Genomic DNA, 17,798 nt, shown 5'->3' on the forward strand with positions numbered 1-17,798 from the left:
CTCCCAAGTAGAGCAGTTCTCTCCACAAGGCTTGAGGTGAGGGGTACACATCATCCATCCTACCTTGCGCTGGGCTTGGGGCTCACCCAAGCATATCTAAAGCTTTTCTCCAGAAATCTTCTCTCTTATTTCTCTATTTTCTGGACTTAGAGCGTGAACACCTTGGGGCCTTTATTCTGCCTACCACTCTAACTGAGCTCTTCAAATAATGAATTTGAAAGAATTATTTCATGTACGTTAGAATTTTAATCAAATCCCTTTGTTTCTTCCTTCAGTGTATGCTACTGCTAACAGAATATAAAGACATGGAGATATATTAATCAGTTTGGTTTTTCCTTGCTTTTAAAAAATCAATTTGTAGTATTATTTTACTAAATTATTTTGTTTACCTTAGATATGAAACTTCATATAAATTCACTGCTTCCATTTTCAATTCAATATTAAGTATCTAATCCATGCAGCGTTATAGAAAAAATGTTTAAAATACTATTTTTGTTTTTTTTAAAATCCAGATTTGGACTTAAAACCACCACTAAAGTCAATTGGAAGCAATTTTTAACATCATTTTATGAGCCTCAGTTATTGGAAGCTGGTAGTAAAATTCCCCTGATGAAAAGAAATAGGTATGTAAAAAAAAAACTAAACTAAACTAAATTTTGGTTATATGTGTCATAATATGTAAAAGGTTAGAGAATATCTGAATTACTTTTTCTTCATTTATTGAATGACAAATTAGTCTTCTTTGAATAATTACCAACTTTTGCATGATAACATATAGCTTATAAATTATTTTCCATATATTTTTCTTATTTAAAACTGCCTTAAACTATAAGGTAAGTATAATTATTATTCCAATTTCTAGATGAAAAAGTAAGACTATATGGGGTCTTCACTAGGTCATAGGGTGAGTGAGTCACGGACGCAAGAAACGGAGCCCGAATACCCTCAGTACACACACCGACCCTGCCAACATCACTCTCTGAGCACTAAGTATAGTCTTGTAAAATTGTGTACAAACACATATTTGTTAAATATCATATGGAAAAGAGCAATGTATGTTAACTTGTTTTCCAACCGCTCTCTGCATGGTGCAAATATTGTGGATTATTTGCCTTGAGTGCCATTATTTTTGTTTTCATTCTAATGTCTATTATAACCTCAGATTTATATTTAGCACATAAATTGTGGTGGGCGGTGGTGGCCCAAAACATAAAAAAATAATAATATGACATTTTCGAATTTAGGCTTTCCCTCTAAGAACTATTTTATCTTGATGTGTACCCTGTACTGACCACCCTATGTAAATCTTAAAGAAAAAACAGACTTTATAACCTCAGCACGTTCATCGAAAGCGCTGTGCTCTCTTGTAAAGAAAAATGTACCACAGAGTTAATTCCCGTTTTGCTGGGTCCTATCCCCTGTCTTGGGGAATTTATGAATATTTAATGAACTGCCCTGGTCACCAGCCTTCCAGGTATTCGGAACCCACTGCACTCCCCACACATTGCATCTCTGGGATGCGGCTCTGTGAGTTCATTTCTTAAGTGAAATTACTTGTTTTCTTTACAATTTTCTTGCCTCACAGCACCTTGTCCAGGACTGTAGGAATTAACCTGTGAATTTTCTTTACTTTAAAACAGTGGTTCTCAACTGGGGACAATCTTGGCCCCCCAGGAGACATTTTGCAATGCCATGAGACTTTTTTTTTTTTTTTTTTTTGGCGGTACACGGGCCTCTCACTGTTGTGGCCTCTCCCGTTGCAGAGCGCAGGCGCCGGACACGCAGGCTCAGCGGCCATGGCTCACGGGCCCAGCCGCCCCGCGGCATGTGGGATCTTCCCAGACCAGGGCACGAACCCGTGTCCCCCACATTGGCAGGCGGACTCTCAACCACTGCGCCACCAGGGAAGCCCTCTGCCACTTTATATGTTTCTTAAAAGTGGTGGTAAGGGTGTGTGTGTTTATATGTTCTCACACAACTGGTAAAAGCTAAGACGGCTGTACAGATGCAGCAGTAAGCTCCCCTAAACAATTTGAGAGTTGTTCAGAGCCAGTATGATTCACGATCATTCTTTGTTTAGTGGAAAATGTCAAACTGTCTAATTGAACACTGAAAAGGGCGGCCAACAAGTGTATATTGTTAGGAGATTCTCCAGCCCCCTTTCTGATCAGAGTCCCTGGTGAAGTTGGCTTTGATCTCCAGAGTGGATGGATGATCATGGGCCTTCAAGGGTACATGCAGACTGCTGGCCCTGAGCTCAGGGGATGAAAGCAAGAGGCAAGAAAGGGAGATGGGTCTGATAATAGAGGTGGTCATGGCCGTTGTCAACAGGGAGGGAGAGGTTGTGAAGGTTGACATCCTCACTGCTTCAACACTGGAAATGTGTGCCCTCAGTTAGCATGTTGGCGAGTGGGCTACAGCACGCTGCCTGTACAGGGAGCTGTTTGTCTCAGCAGTGATCGAGGCGTCTTTCCTGGTCCTTTTTGAGACCAAAGGCACAGATCGCCAAGAGGGCTGGCCACAGCTAGTCGGCACGGGAAGAGGTGGGTGATGGCCCAGCAAAGCTGATTGGTGCCTATGGGAATTGCATGCATGCCAGCTCCCTTACTAGGTACCACGTTAACTGAGTGACAGATGGGCCCTCACAAGCACATGACACTTTCAGGGAAAGGAGCCATCCAGAAATAAAGCACTATTATAGTTGTTCTTAGGGTGGTGTTTTTTTTGTTTTGTTTTTTTTGCATTAAGAACAAAGTTCAAGAATATAATCTTATTCCTGTTTTTCTCTTAATTCTCTTGTAGCATCAACTTTAGAAATCAATTTCGCAAGGAAAACATTATCACAAAGTTATTTAGACATGAAGATCACTGTGCATCGTTGAAGAAAGCACTGCTGATCATCAACTCTGTAAGATTTTTTTTTTTTAAGATGTTGGGGGTAGGAGTTTATTAATTAATGTATTTGTTTTTGCTGTGTTGGGTCTTCGTTTCTGTGCGAGGGCTTTCTCTAGTTGTGGCGAGCAGGGGCCACTCTTCATCGCGGTGCGTGGGCCTCTCACTGTCGCGGCCTCTCTTGTTGCGGAGCACAGGCTCCAGACACGCAGGCTCAGTAGTTGTGGCTCACGGGCCTAGTTGCTCTGTGGCACGTGGGGTCCTCCCAGACCAGGGCTCGAACCCGTGTCCCCTGCATTAGCAGGCAGATTCTCAACCACTGCGCCACCAGGGAAGCCCCAACTCTGTAAGACTTTGAAACCCTTCTCTGGTGAAAAACTCATTGTTTCAAAGAAAGCTAGTACTCAAAACAGGACCAATAAAAACTGTATATTCATCCATTTATATACTCAACAAATATCTTTTGTGCTCCTGTTACATGCTAGGAAATATTGAGTCCTTAGGGATACAAAGCCTGACCTCAAGAGCTGGGTCTAGTTGGGAGGATAGAAGACATAAAATTTACTGCAATATAAATGCCAGGGGGTTAGAACAACGTGTGTCAAGATTGTTAAAATTGGAGTGACTAGTCATCATTAGCTATTTAATTAAGGACTAATCCAGGCCTGCTGACCCGTCCTCCCACATCCCACCCTAGAGTGTATGGGTTCATAACCAACTGTAGCCCGTGACAGGAACATTTTCTTAGTTCCAAAATAGCCTGTTTACTTACTTAGTTGTACTGCAAAGGGAGGCTTATTCATGACTCTGCTTGAAACATTAGCTTCTGTCCCACTTTCATGTTTATTTTAGAAAGCAGCATTCGGATGCTTTTGGTACATAGCAATATCTCCCAAGTTAGTTATTTACTGAGCACATCCAATAACTGAATCTCTAGTAACTAACCAGGAGTGTGATGAATTACTTTGCCTCAGACTCATACATGAGCGAGTACCAAAGCGGAGCTGCTCGGCCTCAGTGTCTACCTTGCGAAGTCCGCCGAGCGAGGGGCAGTCTGCGCTGTGGGGCAGCGCTCTGGGGAGGCTCCCAGGGCCTGGAGGTGGACCTATGGGTCCGGGGGTTTGCTCTCTGCTCCGGAGGCTGCAGGGCCGCACCTCTGTCCATCTAGAATGCCGCTGCACAGTGTGGATTCCAAGGTTTGGGGTCCTGCTTTCGTGGCGGAGACGCTTTAGTTGGTCCACCAGCTGTCATTAATCTTTATGCCTATATGACCTGTTCTCTCAGGATGGACAGGAATAGTGCCACCGACTGTGTGCCGGGCCCTGTCTTCAGTGATTTTCTCCTATTCTCTCACTTCGGCCTCTCAGCACCTCTGTGAGGTGGACACTATCATCATCTTCATTCAGTTCTTTCACTTCATCCTCATTTGCTGAGGAAAGGAACGTGGGGGCGCCTGCCCGGCCTGAGGCTCCCAGCTAGTGAGTGATGGGGCCAGGATTCGAACCGGCTGCTCCAGAGCGGGCGCGTTGCGCCCTGCGCTGAGCCACCTGCTAGCATGTCGGGTGGGCCACCTCTTTAAGATAAACGAAGGCTTCCGTGTGTTCATCCCCCTCAGCTTGTATTAGTATATTGAAGAAGTAATTTAATTAAAAATAGTGAAATCTTCATCTCCGCTAATGGAGGACTGTAATAATGCTTACCGTGCCAAATATGTCACTGATGTACCGCTCGGCAGACAGACTGACGGACACACCTGAGAAGGTGGGGGATTGAGTGCCTGCCCCATGCCGGACCCGGCCATGGGCACTTAGGTCGAACTCATAGGTGAATGAGGTGAAGTCCCTGCTGACAATGAGCTTACCCTCTGGGGCATCACACGAGAGCCACGGCCATCAGATACTTGAGGGCTGCAGAGGGCGTGGTTTCCAACCGACATGCCCGCTCCAACCCCTCTGACCATTTACCTGGGTCTTGGCCACATTCTGGGACCTGGAAGGAGAAGGAGAGCAGAGGGAGAGAGCCAGGAGTGGGCAGGGATGGCATGTTGCCTAGCCACAGAGGGCAGCCCTGGGAAGCAGGTCCCCCTGATGTAGAGAGGAGCGCAGAGCTGTTAGAAGATGTTTTAGAGCCACTCCAAGAAGCTGTGTGTGCTGCCTCCACACACTGGCATCCTCCCTCCACGCGGGCCCATCACCCTGGTCACTTCCATTTACATCAGCTGTGGCTCATTTTCCTGCGCCCGGAAACAATCTGTACTCTGCCTGTTCACGTACTCTTATTCTCTGTGTTATTATTTGCACCTCACATGACTTTACATAGAAAGTCCACAAGAATCTTCCAAAAAATATTAGAAGTAATAATAGAATTGAGAAGGTCATTGGATACAAGGTCAATATGCAAAGATCAATAATATTTCTATAACCTGCAGTAAGCAATTAGAAAAAGAAGTTTTAAAATATCATTTCTAAAAATATTTAAAAAAACCAAATACCTAGAAATATATCTAACGAAAAATGTGCAAAATTCTCTACATTGAAGGCTAGAAAGATTGCTTATACAAACAGCCATCCTTTACAAACTTTCAGAAGGCATAGCAGGAGCACTTCTCAGCTAGTTCTCTGAGGTCAATATTATCGTGATACCGAAGCCAGACAAAGAGATCACAGGAAAAGAAAATCACAGATCAATATCCTTTGTGAATATAGTTGCAAAAATTCTCAAAAAAGTATTAGCAAAGTGAATCCAGCAACATGTAAAAAGGATTAAATGTTACGACCATGTGAGATTTATCCCAGGACTGCAAGGTTTGTTTAACTTCCAAAAGATCGATTCATGTAATACAAAATATTAATAGAAACAAGGACAAAGCTGCATGATCATAGATGCAGAAACAAATATTTGAAAAATTCAACACTCATTCAGGATAACAATTTTCAACCAACTAGGAATAGAAAAGAAATTCCCTAACCTGATAAAGGGCACTTACGATAAACCCAAAGCTAACAGCATAGTCAGTGGTAAAAGACTAAATACTTTCCTCCTGAGATCAGGAAAAACACAATGATATCAGCTCTAGCTACTTCTTTTCAACATTATGCTGAAGTTCTAGACAGTGTAATCAGGAAAGAAAAGAAATAAAATGCATACAGATTGGGAAGAAAGAAGTAAATAAATCAGTCTTTATTCACAGACAACATGATATTTTAATAGAAAATTCTAAGGAATGCACACACACACACACAAACTGCTAGAACTAATAAATGAACTCATCAAGGTCACAGGATACAAGATCAATATACAAAAATCAGTTCTATTTCTATAAATTAGCAATGAACAATCTGAAAATGAACTTCAGAAAGCAATTCCATTCACAATAGCATAAAAAGAATAAATTACCTAGGAGTCAATTTAAGAAAAGAAGTGCCAGGCTTGTATACTGAAAATTATAAAAAACTGTTACAAGGATAAGAAGATGTAAATAAGTGAAGAGACATTCCATATTCATGGATTGGAAGAATCGATATTATTAAGGTGGAAATTCTCTCCAGATTGATCTGTAGATTCAATGCAAACCCCATCAAAATCCCAGCTGGCTTTTTTCCAGAAATTGAAAAGCGGATCTTAAAAATTCATTTGGAAATGCAAAGGTGGCAGAATAGCCAAAACAATTTTGGAAAAGAAGAAGGAAGTTAGAGGTACTTAAACTTCCAGATTTTGAGTCTTAGGATAAAGCGACAGTAATAAAGACAGTGTGGTACTGGCATAGGATAGACTTAGTGGTCGACAGAACATAACTGTGAGTATGGAAATAAACACTTACATTTATGGTCAATTAATTTGCAACCAATTCAGTAGGAGAAAGGATAATCTTTTCAACAAATGGTGCTGAGACAATTGGATATCTATATGCAAAAAGATGAATTTAGACATTTTCTTTACATCATATACAAAAGTTAACTGAAAATGGACCATAGACGTAAATATAAGAGCGAAACCGGTAAAAGTCTCAGAAGAAGACATATGTGTAAATCTTTGTGACCTCGTGTTAGGCAAATATTTCTTAGATGTGACACTAAAAGCATGATCCATAAAAGAACAAAATCTGTAGATTGGACTAATGAGAATTTAAAACTTTTGTGCTTCAGAAGATACCATTAATGACAGACTGAGAGAAAATATATGTAAATTATAAATCTGGTAAAGGACTTGTATCTAGAATATATGAGAATCCTTAGGACTCAATAAGAAGACAACCTGATTTTTTAAATGGGCAAGAGATTTTAATAGACATTTCACCAAAGAATGTATAGGAGCGGCTAAATAGCACATGAAAAGATGCTCAATGTCATTAGTCATCAGGGAAATGCAAATCAAAACCACAATGAGATATATCACTTCACACCCTCTAGGATGGCTACTATCAGAAAGACAGACGGCAATAAGTGTTGGCGAGATTGTGGAGATGGAACTCATACACTGCAGGTGGGGATGGAAGATGGTGCAACTGCTGTGGAAACATAGTAGTTTCTTAAAAATTTCAGTGGAAATTTACCACATGACCCAGCAGTTCCACTCCTAGGTATCTGTGCAAGAGAAATAAAAACAGGTGTCCACACAAAGGCTTGTGTGCAAGAGTCCATAGTAACATTCTTCATAATTTCTAAACTGGAAACAATGAAAATGTTCATCAGCTTATGACAAGGTAAACAAAATGTGCTCTCTCACACAGTGGGATAGTAATAGCAGGAATAGAGAGGAACAAAATACCGATCCATGCAACACATGGATGAACCTCAAAAACATCACAGTAGGTGATAGAAGCCAGATGGAAGGTGCACACAGAGGCATATACTGTATGATTCTGTTTACATGAAATATCCAGAAAAAAGCAAATACAGAGAATTAGAGAGTAGATTCGTTGCCTTAGGATAGAGATGGAAATGGAGAGTGAGTACAAATGGGCACGAGGTTTCTTCGGGATGATGAAAATATTCTGGAATTCGATAGTGGTGATCGTTGATAAATTTACTGAAAATTATAAATATTAGTTGTCAATGATTCCCATTTGGACATTAAACAATTGTCACTCCCAAACCAAAAAGTGCCCTGCACATATCCTCTAAATTACTTAATTTTCTCCAAGAGGACCTTATATCCTTTTCAGATTTTGGACCCCAAAGCCATAGTTGACATTTATACATGGCTTTATTACTTAACAAGTCTTTGGTCACACTGGTATTCACAATATCTCCCTATGAAGAGGTAGGGTTCTTTATTTCCCCTGCTTTTCCAGTAAACAGTTTCTCTCAGTTTTTTTTTAATTAATTAATTAATTAATTAATTAATTTTGGCTGTGTTGGGTCCTCGTTTCTGTGCAAGGGCTTTCTCTAGTTGCGGGGACCACTCTTCATCGCAGTGCACGGGCCTCTCACTATCGCGGCCTCTCTTGCTGCGGAGCACAGGCTCCAGATGCGCAGGCTCAGTAGTTGTGGCTCACGGGCCCAGTCGCTCCGTGGCATGTGGGATCTTCCCAGACCAGGGCTCGAACCCGTGTCCCCTGCATTGGCAGGCAGATTCTCAACCACTGCGCCACCAGGGAAGCCCAGTTTCTCTCAGTTTTGATATTCAATTTACTTATTGGTAATTTTTTATTCTGGGGGAAGAAATTTGCCTCGCGGTATTTTGCTCATAATGTTTTCTTTATGCAGCATGGCTGAAATTTTTTCTCACTAAGTAATTGTACATTTATGTAAGTGATGAGGTTGGTGGTAGTGAAAACGAGCATGGTTAATATTCTTAGTGAATCGGCTAGTTGTAATTGAATTTCCAGGAAGTTCTGTGCCCCATGAGGCTGAGCCGTGGGGCCCTCAGGTGGGTTGGGGTGCCCTGTGAATGTGCCAGCATTCAGCCTGTCCTGGGAAAAGGGTCAGCCTCCTTCCTCTCTTGAGACTGTCTCCTGTCGTGTCCTGACAGAGAACCCTGTAGGAACTGCACTTGCAAAGTTCCAGATTCCCTTCCCCCCACCACTCTTGGCACGTGGGTTATACAGTAATGACCCTCAGTTGAGGTATTCGTGTTTCAAATCATAATTCTGTCTGGCCCAAACTCATGCTTTAATAAGGGCTGCTAAATACACGTAATGCTCTTGCTTCCTTTTTTTTCTTTTTAAAAAATTCCCTTATATATTCTCATGCTCAGAAACCTGACGGACATATAACAGGGGAAGAATTGCGACATATTCTAAATTGCATGGTTGTAAAAATAAGTGATTCAGAATTCAAAGAACTAGTGCACACGCTTGACCCTGGTTGCACCGGATGGGTCAACGTCAGCACGTTTGTTGAACTGCTTGAAGAGAACCCTAAGGTGAGTTTTACAACAACTTCACGTTTGCTTTTCTGTTTATGGCAGGCAACTTAAGTGTTCTTAGTGGAATAAGAGATGCAGGTGAAATATGGTTTAAATAAATGGATGAGCACATTTTTCAGCTGCGTTAATTTTTAAGTAAGAGTTGTGTTTAAAAGTTGCCTAACTTTGAGTTTTTAAATCTCATTGAAGGATGCTCTTTGACATTTCTGAAAACTTTTCCTTGAGTGACAGCACTTTATATGCTGGATGTGACTCCTTTTCCCAGCATTGCAATGGCACTGCTCTTGCAATCATGTCTTGCAGTAGAAACAAAAACAAACTGCTTATTGCCTCTAGTGACAAACACTTACTTTTAGTATTTATTTCTTTTGGCTGAAAAGTTGATGGTTTTATTATTAAAAATACTTCTATAACTTTAATAGCTATTATCATTTGAACATTTTAAGAACTTTAAAAAGTCAGATTAGTTTCAGATAACGTGTGCAGTAAGCACTAAGAGTGTCGTTGAAATGTTTGTTAAAGACTTTCTTTACCAGGTACAGATTAGCTTTTGGTTTCAATATTATGGCTTCCTGGGCTTCCCTGCTGGCGCAGTGGTTGAGAGTCCGCCTGCCGATGCAGGGGACGCGGGTTCGTGCCCTGGTCCGGGAAGATCCCACATGCCGCGGAGCGGCTGGGCCCGTGGGCCGTGGCCGCTGAGCCTGCGCGTCCGGAGCCTGTGCTCCGCAACGGGAGAGGCTGCAACAGTGAGAGGCCCGCGTACCGCAAAAAAAAAAAAAAAATTATGGCTTCCTGAATGCCCACCTTGTGCACATCCCAAACCATGTCACTCGATCCTCCTTGAACTCTGATTCAAAAGTGAGTCCCAGCGCCCTTTTACATGCAGAAATGAAGAGCTGCAACTTTTCCAGAATTCTGCTGTGGGACAGACCCTGTGTTAGCTTTTGTAAATCATCACCTCTGACTGTCACAGCAGCCCTGCACATAGCCACCTTGTTTTCTTTAAAAACAGAAATACAGACATGTGAGCAGTCTGCTCTCCATGTGGCCAGCAGCGTGGTCTCTGCCTACTCTTAAGTCAGATGCTGTCAGCCTCCAGGTTGCAAACCCTCTGATGGTGTTGGGACCCGCAGGATAAAGCAGAACTTCCCCACGTAGCTGATGGGGTGCCACGTGGTCCAGCCCTGCCACCTCTCACGGGGTCTCCTCACCGCCGCACCGCTCGGGTCCTCGGGCTCCCCAGGTTCCCGCCGCCATCCTCGGCAGTGCAGCTCCTGCCAGGATCCCCTTCCCGCGCCCTGGTCCAGGGCCCATTCTCCAGGGACCCTCCCTGCCCCCTCTGATGAAGCCTGTCTTGCAGGCATCGACCTCACACACCTGTGACAGTCACAGGGTCACGCTTCTGTCACGATGTCGTCGTCGTGCCTCCAGGAAGGCGGAGGCCTTTCTGGTTGTACTGCCCATTGTACCCACAGGCATGGCCCAGTGCCAGCAGCGCTCACAAAGCAGTTTGTTGAATGCATGTTAATATAAACAAGTGAATTAGAAACGGTAGAAGGCAGAGATATGCAAATAGAAGAAATTTAAGATCACTGCTAATTCTAACATTGAGGAATTGTGTTACCGTTACTCACTCTTATACTTTGTTGCATATCCTTCCAAACCTTTATACCTACACAGGCATGTGATTTTTTGCAGCTTTATTGAGGTATAATTGATATATAAAAACTGCACGTATGTAATGTATATAATTTGATGAACTGGATATATGTATACTTTCATATATAGTATCTATTTTATTTTAAAATGAGACCCCGTAATTAGTGACTTTTTAGTTTGTCGTTGATTAACGTATTGTTAACCCTTAGTGTCAGTAAAAATTCTGCTATGTAATATTAAAAGAGGCAGCGTATTCCCTGCTCTTATAATCTGGGTGTTCATTTTTCTTCCTTTTATAAATTTTGCTGCAAGGAATATTGTATTGCCTCCTTTTTTTTATCATCCTGTGATAATTTCTTTAGTATAAATTTCCAGAAATGGAATAAAAATTTTATATATTATTTTTTAAAATATTTAAATTATTTTAAAAGTTGGATATATGTATGAAGTACAAAATGCAAAAGATGCAGAAGGGAATACAGTGGAAGTGAGTTTTCCCTCTACCTCTGTCCCCAGCCGCTCCCCAGAGACAGTCACTGTTACTCTAGAGGCTGTAGATTATCAAATTGTCTGATGTTACCCATTTTCAACACTAGCAGTTTGCTTCCTTTTTATTTCTGCCATTCTGATGGGCAAAAATGTCATCTCATTATTCTTTCACTTTGCATTTATTTGATTTCTAGGTGATGGATTTTTTCATATTTCCTGTACTTCTTAAAAATAAGAACAAGTTAAATGTTATTATCCCATTTCCAGATGGGGATTGGGGGTGGGGAGCAAACTCACTTCTCAAGGTCTAAAGCTATTGGCTAATAATCAGGGACAAAACTCACAATCCAAGTCCACCTGCCTCCAAAGCTCCTACTGCCTTTATGAGTGATTTGTATTTATATATTTTCTCTTTCCCAATTAGCTAAGCAAAACATCCTCCTGTAAAGACACCAAGGCACCTCTCTTCCTGGCTTGGGATTCAGTAAGTAACGCTTTCCTATGTGGCCCCAAGGTGCTACCACCCCAGGTTACAAACGTGCAGCTTGGTAAATATGTTTGTTTTTTCTGTTAGGTGGAAGAAATTGTTCATGACTCCATTTCCAGGAATCTACAAGTTTTCTATAATATGCTGCGGTCACATGACCTTGGAGACACAGGGCTCATTGAGCGAAATAACTTCAAGAAAATCATGCACGTTTTCTGCCCATTTTTAACAACCGAACATTTAGTAAAGTAAGTTTTCTAGTAACAAAATTAATTCATGCCGTGTTTTCCATAAAGTCTGTTTTACAGTTTTAAACCTTTTTCTACATATTTTTTTTGCCATGTTAGTAGGTAGTGCTGATAATAGCTCCTATGTATTGAGTCTGTACTGAGCATCGGGCGTTGGTTGAAAGTCTGGCATATATGCTGTCATGTAGTCCTCACCACAAGCGTGTAGGGCAGCTATGACAGTTCCTTTCGTGGATAAGGAAATGGAGGCCTGGAGACGTTAAGCACCTCCTTGGCGTCACACAGCTAGTCAGTGGAGCCTGGGTTCTACCTCTGGTCTGCATGACTCCTATGCTCTTAATCGCTACGCCATTTAACCTCCCAGGGTGTCTGGCTATGATCAGCCAGCCTGTAAATGGTAACTTGAATTATACTTTTCTTTCGTTTTAGTTTAAAACTTAATTTGTGATGGATGAGCCGAAGCTGGGGAGCGGGGGGGGCGGTGGGACAAGGATATTAGAGAAAGAAGAGAACGGTGTCCTGAAGGTCCCAGGGGTCCCCTGCCTGGTGTCCCTTTCACCCTCCACACCCCTTGGGGCATTCCCTCTCTGCAGATGACCTTGTCAACCTGCAGGCCGAGCCGGCACTCTGCAGGGGATGACGCCTCCGACACGCCACCTGCCACCCACTTGCTGCTGTCCCAGGACTCAGAGCTGCACGGCCTCAGGGACGGGGGCCAGTGTTTCCCAGCGTGTGGGCAGTGATCTGGGAGATCACTGTGGGTGGAAATCCAGTGGAATCACAGCGATTCTCTCATTCCTTCCGACTGGAATGTTAAAAATCTTTATTGTTTTTCTTTACATTACATTGACTTAAAGTGACCTGAAACATAGCTGATCTTATTGGTAATTGTTGGCCTCTTGAATCTCCCTTCTGTGAACACTCATGTCTCGTAGCCCGTTTCTCCTGTGGTTTGTAAGAAGAGAAGGGGGAGGCCTAGGCTTTCCCCAGCAAGAGGGCCTTGCAGAGAGCTTGGTGTGCCAGGCCGGGTGTTTGCATTCATCCAGTTTCCGGAACGTTTGCAGAAAGATCAGTTCGCTAGTGGGTGGAAGAAGCGCGGCACAGGGGAGAAGCAGTCCAGAGGGACTTGTGGGGGAGCTCAGGGAGGGGCGAGGGCCTGGGCTGGGCAGTGGGCAAGGCAGGGAGGCCACCTTGTTGTCCGTGTCTGCAGGGGCTTCAGTCGCTCGCTGGCTCGTGGCTTTGCTGCGCGTGGTCCGGGGAGAGGGAGAGAGGGAGAGGGAAGTGGAGCCCAGGACTGGCAGGGCGGTTCACTTCTTCCTCCACTTGGTCTTTCACTCAGGAGTACTGCGCGAGCCTCCTGCGTCCTGGCCGTCCTGTTAATAGGTTTACAGAAACCCCTTCATTTACAGAGTGGTCTAATGTGAGGGAAACCGATGCAGACGCACCCCGCATGGCATGTGGGCCCAGAGGACCGTGTGCAATTCTTGAAGGACACTTCGAGCCGGGTGGATGGGGCAGGGGGGCACGGCATGGAAGGGGAGAAGCTCCCCAGGGATGTGATGCTTGAGTCTGGAGAAGAAAGGGGAGAGCACTTCAGGCTGTAGGCTAGCAGGAGGAAGCCCAGAGGGCTAGGGGCCCACGGCACATTCACGTGGACACCTGGGGCAGGAGTGTGGTGGGGAGGACGGCAGGGGCACGGTACCAAAGGGCGGGCAGGAGGGACTGTGGCTCTACACTATGGAACTGGATTCACCCAGTGGGCAGGGTTCTCCACAGGGTCTGAGAGCCACCCAGAGGGCTTTGAAAACCCTGATGGATAAAGATTGCTCTGGCTCCGGTGAGGGGAGCAGACATAATGGGGAGAGAGGAAAAGAAGGGGCTTGAAAGGAGGGGGCGGCAGAGGACTGCAGGGGGCGACTTGGGATAAGTCTGGGCAGTAGAAGGACAGACCTGGTGACTCTGGACCGGGAGGCTGATGGCAGAGGAGGGAAAGGAGTCTGCAATGATGCCAGGGGCTGCTGGCCAGTGAGAGAACACAGAAGGAGTCAGCCAGTCGGGGTGAAAACATGGGGAAAAGACTCCGGGAGGCCGTGGGGCTCAGAGAGGAGTCTGGGCCGTGATGAGACTCCAGCGTCCTCACACCGACAGTTCGTTCATTCGTTCAGCAAGCATTTGTCCGGGGTGGATGGGGGACCGACTGAGGTGAGAGGGCTGCAGGTGGGACCTGGCAGAGCACCACCAGACAACCAGGGCCCTGGCTGGTCCAACAGCAAAGGAGGCCGAGAAGGTTGGGGCAAGGGGACAGGAAGGGTGGTGCCTGGGGCTAAGGGGGCAGGAGGAGGCCAGCCAGGTCCGACGTCGCACGGGAAGCAGGTGGGCCGAGCAGGGGCCGGGGCTGGGAGGGGCGGGTGGACCCCCCAGCAGGTGCCAGGGGTGCTTGTGGAGTGGAGGATGCAGTGCTGAGAAAGGGTTCACCTGCTTCACAGACAGGCTTTGTGCTTGTCTGTGGGCTGGGAGGAGAAGTTAGTGGAAAGCCAGAGACCGGAGAGAAAAAGTGTTGATAGATGGAGCCAGGCCAGGAAGGAGGGTGGGCGTGGGCGCTAACCTAGGAGTCCCGCCCTCCGGACTTCTGTTTCCTCGGTGCAGGGGGAGGTGAGATCATCAGCTGAGGGGGAGGTTGGAGAAGGAATAGGAACCCTGGGAAACTGCAACTTCCAAGGGGCAAGAGAGGGGAACCTCTTGGGGGGGTCTCTGTTTACTTGTCCATGAAAAGGAAGATGTCGCCCAAACTTTGGGCACTCATGGTCTACCTGAGTACATTTTATTTTCTTTATATGAACTCTTCTTTTTCTGAAGTATATTAATTTTTTAAAGGCTTTTCTTACCACCATACATGTAAAAACATCCTCACTTGCTATAAAGAGGTTACACTAAGACTGCATTTCATGAAAACAATATGATTAAATCCTAATGAGATGCCTCTGTCTGCCAAGGACTCCGAGCCTGAGACTTGGTATCGCTTTAAAATATAGGTTAATAAGTAGAAGGAAATACGAGCTACGTTAGATATCACTTGAAGTAAAAGAATTGTAAATTTGCAAACACGTTAAAAGATAGAGCAGGGAGGTAGAGAAACTGGTCCTCTCATGTGTGTCTTGTGGGCGTGTAAATGATAAAGCCCCTTTGGAAATCAGCTTGATGTAACAAGAACCGCCAGCCCCCCGCCTCCGCTGATGGAGCTGCCCTTTATCTCTGCAGTTCTCCTACGAATACACACCGTGAGCTCACGTGGAGGTTCCGGGTGTGTTTGGACGGCCGGGGCGTGCGTTGGGGTGGGGCGGGAAGGAAGCGAGGATGAGCCCCGGCTTCCGGCTTGAGCATCTGGGTACTCAGGATGGTCACCTGAGCTGGGCGAGTTTCAGGGCTGACAATCAGAAGTTCCATTTTGGACATGTTAACCTGGAGAGGAGATTGGTGACACCCCACCACCCAGAGTGACAGGTCACTCTATTCACCTCCTTCTCCACCTCCCCTCCACCCCACCTCCCAGGTACTCTCTACCTGTCACCCGGCTCCATTTTTCATGGCTCTTGTCATTTGTTGATGTTTATTACCTGTGCCACCCACCAAGGATGTAAAGCACAGGGACTTTGTCTCTTCACTCCCAAAGTCCCGGTACCTAGCAGTGGAGCCGTACCCGACTCATGGACAGGGCATCTTAAGTGCCAAGCGACGGAATGAATGAATGAATGAGTGAGTGAGTGAACTGAAGTGGATTGCTTGTGCGGGCAATTGGATATTTGAGATGGAAGCCCCCAGATTCTCTTCTCCATTACGTAGCCAGTCTTTGTCTAAACTACAAAGACGATCACGTTAAAACCCTGCTTGAAGCATTTGGGTGTCCTCTTGCCATTAGGGAGATGCCAGATGCTTTAACAGAGCGTGGCTTCCCAGCCCACTAGGATCCTCAAACCTCTCCAGAGAGGCTTCCCTGGTGGCTCAGTGGTTAAGAATGCAGGGGACACGGGTTCGAGACCTGGTCCGGGAAGATCCCACATGCCGTGGAGCAACTAAAGCCGTGTGCCACAACTGCTGAGCCCACGTGCCACAACTACTGAGCCTGAGTGCCACAACTACTGAAGCCCACACGCCTAGAGCCCGTGCTCTGCAACAAGAGAAGCCACCGCAATGAGAAGCGCACGCACTGCAACGAAGAGTAGCCCCCACTCGCCGCAACTAGAGAAAGCCCGCGCACAGCAACGAAGACCCAACGCAGCCAAAAGTAAATAAATAAAATTAATTAATTAATTTAAAAAAAGAAAAAAGCCTCTCCAGAGCTCGGGCTCTGCAGCCAGACTGCCTGGGTTCAAATTCCAACTCGGCCCGGAGTTAGCTGTGAACTTGGGCAAGTTCTGAGCCTCTTCCCTCCTGTAAATGTTACTTAGAGAGTTGTGGTCAGGATCAAGTGAGGTAATAGGCATGAAGCCTCTCAGCCAGTATCAAGCGCATGGGAAGCTCTCGTATGCTGCGGCTGTTCCTGCAGGTCCCAGCTCAGCTGGGCTGACTGGCTTCCTATTTCCTGAGAACACCAAGCTCTCTGTTGCCTCTGGGCTTTTCGGTGATCTGTTCCCTCGGTTCAGAATGAGCGTCTTCCCAGCCTCTTGCAGCTCCATGAGGCGGGCATTGCTTTGGTTTTCTCACAGTTGTGGCTATAATACTTAACACAGTGCTCATCACAGAGTATTACTGAAGCAATCATAACAATTGCTAGTACTTACTGAGCAAAGCGTAGTTTGGAGCTCATGCTCTGACCCCTGGCTACATGCATGTCATCATGATATTGTGATCCTGGTATTCCAGCTGTGGTTTATTGAGCACAGATATATCCAGCAGACCAGCCCAGTGCTAACAGCTTTACGTGGATCCTCGTATGGAATTTTTACAGTAATCCTCTGAGGTGGGGACTTTCATTATGTGCATTTTATAGACAAGGAAACTGAAGCATAGAAAGGGTCACGTGCCCCAGGTCAGAGCTTCTCGACCCTTTGATGCTCTTAAAAGTTATCGAGGACCTCAAAGGGTTTCTGTTGCATGAAGTGTGTCTGCCAGTACTTACTGTGTGAGAAGCTAAAACTGAGGCATTTAACCTGTCATTGCAGAAAATGAGAGTGCTGTTACTACTTGTGTTTCCCTGTAGGCTCAGGAAGAACTTCGGGATTTCAAAATAAGGATTTATTGGATAATAAAGAGGTTACAGAAATTAGAGCGGGGATAAACAACACGGGCTCGTAAGGAGCTAGTAAAGTGCTGTAAAGAAGCTGAGCTGATAAAGACGCAGGCCTCCTAGAGCACGGACTTGAAGACACGGGGAGGGGGAAGGGTAAGCCGGGACGAGGCGGGAGAGTGGCATACACACTACCAAGCGTAAGATAGATAGCTAGTGGGAGGCAGCCACACAGAACAGGGAGATCAGCTCGGTGCTTTGTGACCACCTAGAGGGGTGGGATAGGGAGGGTGGGAGGGAGGGAGATGCAAGAGGGAGGAGATATGGGGATATATGTATATGTATAGCTGATTCACTTTGTTATACAGCAGAAACTAACACACCATTGTAAAGCAATTATACTCCAATAAAGATGTAAAAAAAAAAAAAA

The 17,798-nt window shown here is 45.1% G+C and overlaps 1 protein-coding gene across 1 annotated transcript in view; it reads left to right on the top strand.

Moving 5' to 3' along the window:
• Positions 1-17,798, top strand: part of EFCAB6 (EF-hand calcium binding domain 6) — a 217,026-nt gene that overhangs the window by 75,135 nt on the left and 124,093 nt on the right. The window contains 5 exon segments of the mRNA XM_024737554.1: positions 513-623; positions 2,803-2,908; positions 9,091-9,258; positions 11,834-11,893; positions 11,984-12,144. Of these exon segments, the coding sequence (XP_024593322.1) occupies positions 513-623; positions 2,803-2,908; positions 9,091-9,258; positions 11,834-11,893; positions 11,984-12,144 (606 nt within the window).

Source organism: Neophocaena asiaeorientalis, unplaced genomic scaffold, assembly GCF_003031525.2.
Source record: "Neophocaena asiaeorientalis asiaeorientalis breed wild unplaced genomic scaffold, Neophocaena_asiaeorientalis_V1.1 scaffold242, whole genome shotgun sequence".
Classification (NCBI taxonomy): domain Eukaryota; kingdom Metazoa; phylum Chordata; class Mammalia; order Artiodactyla; family Phocoenidae; genus Neophocaena; species Neophocaena asiaeorientalis.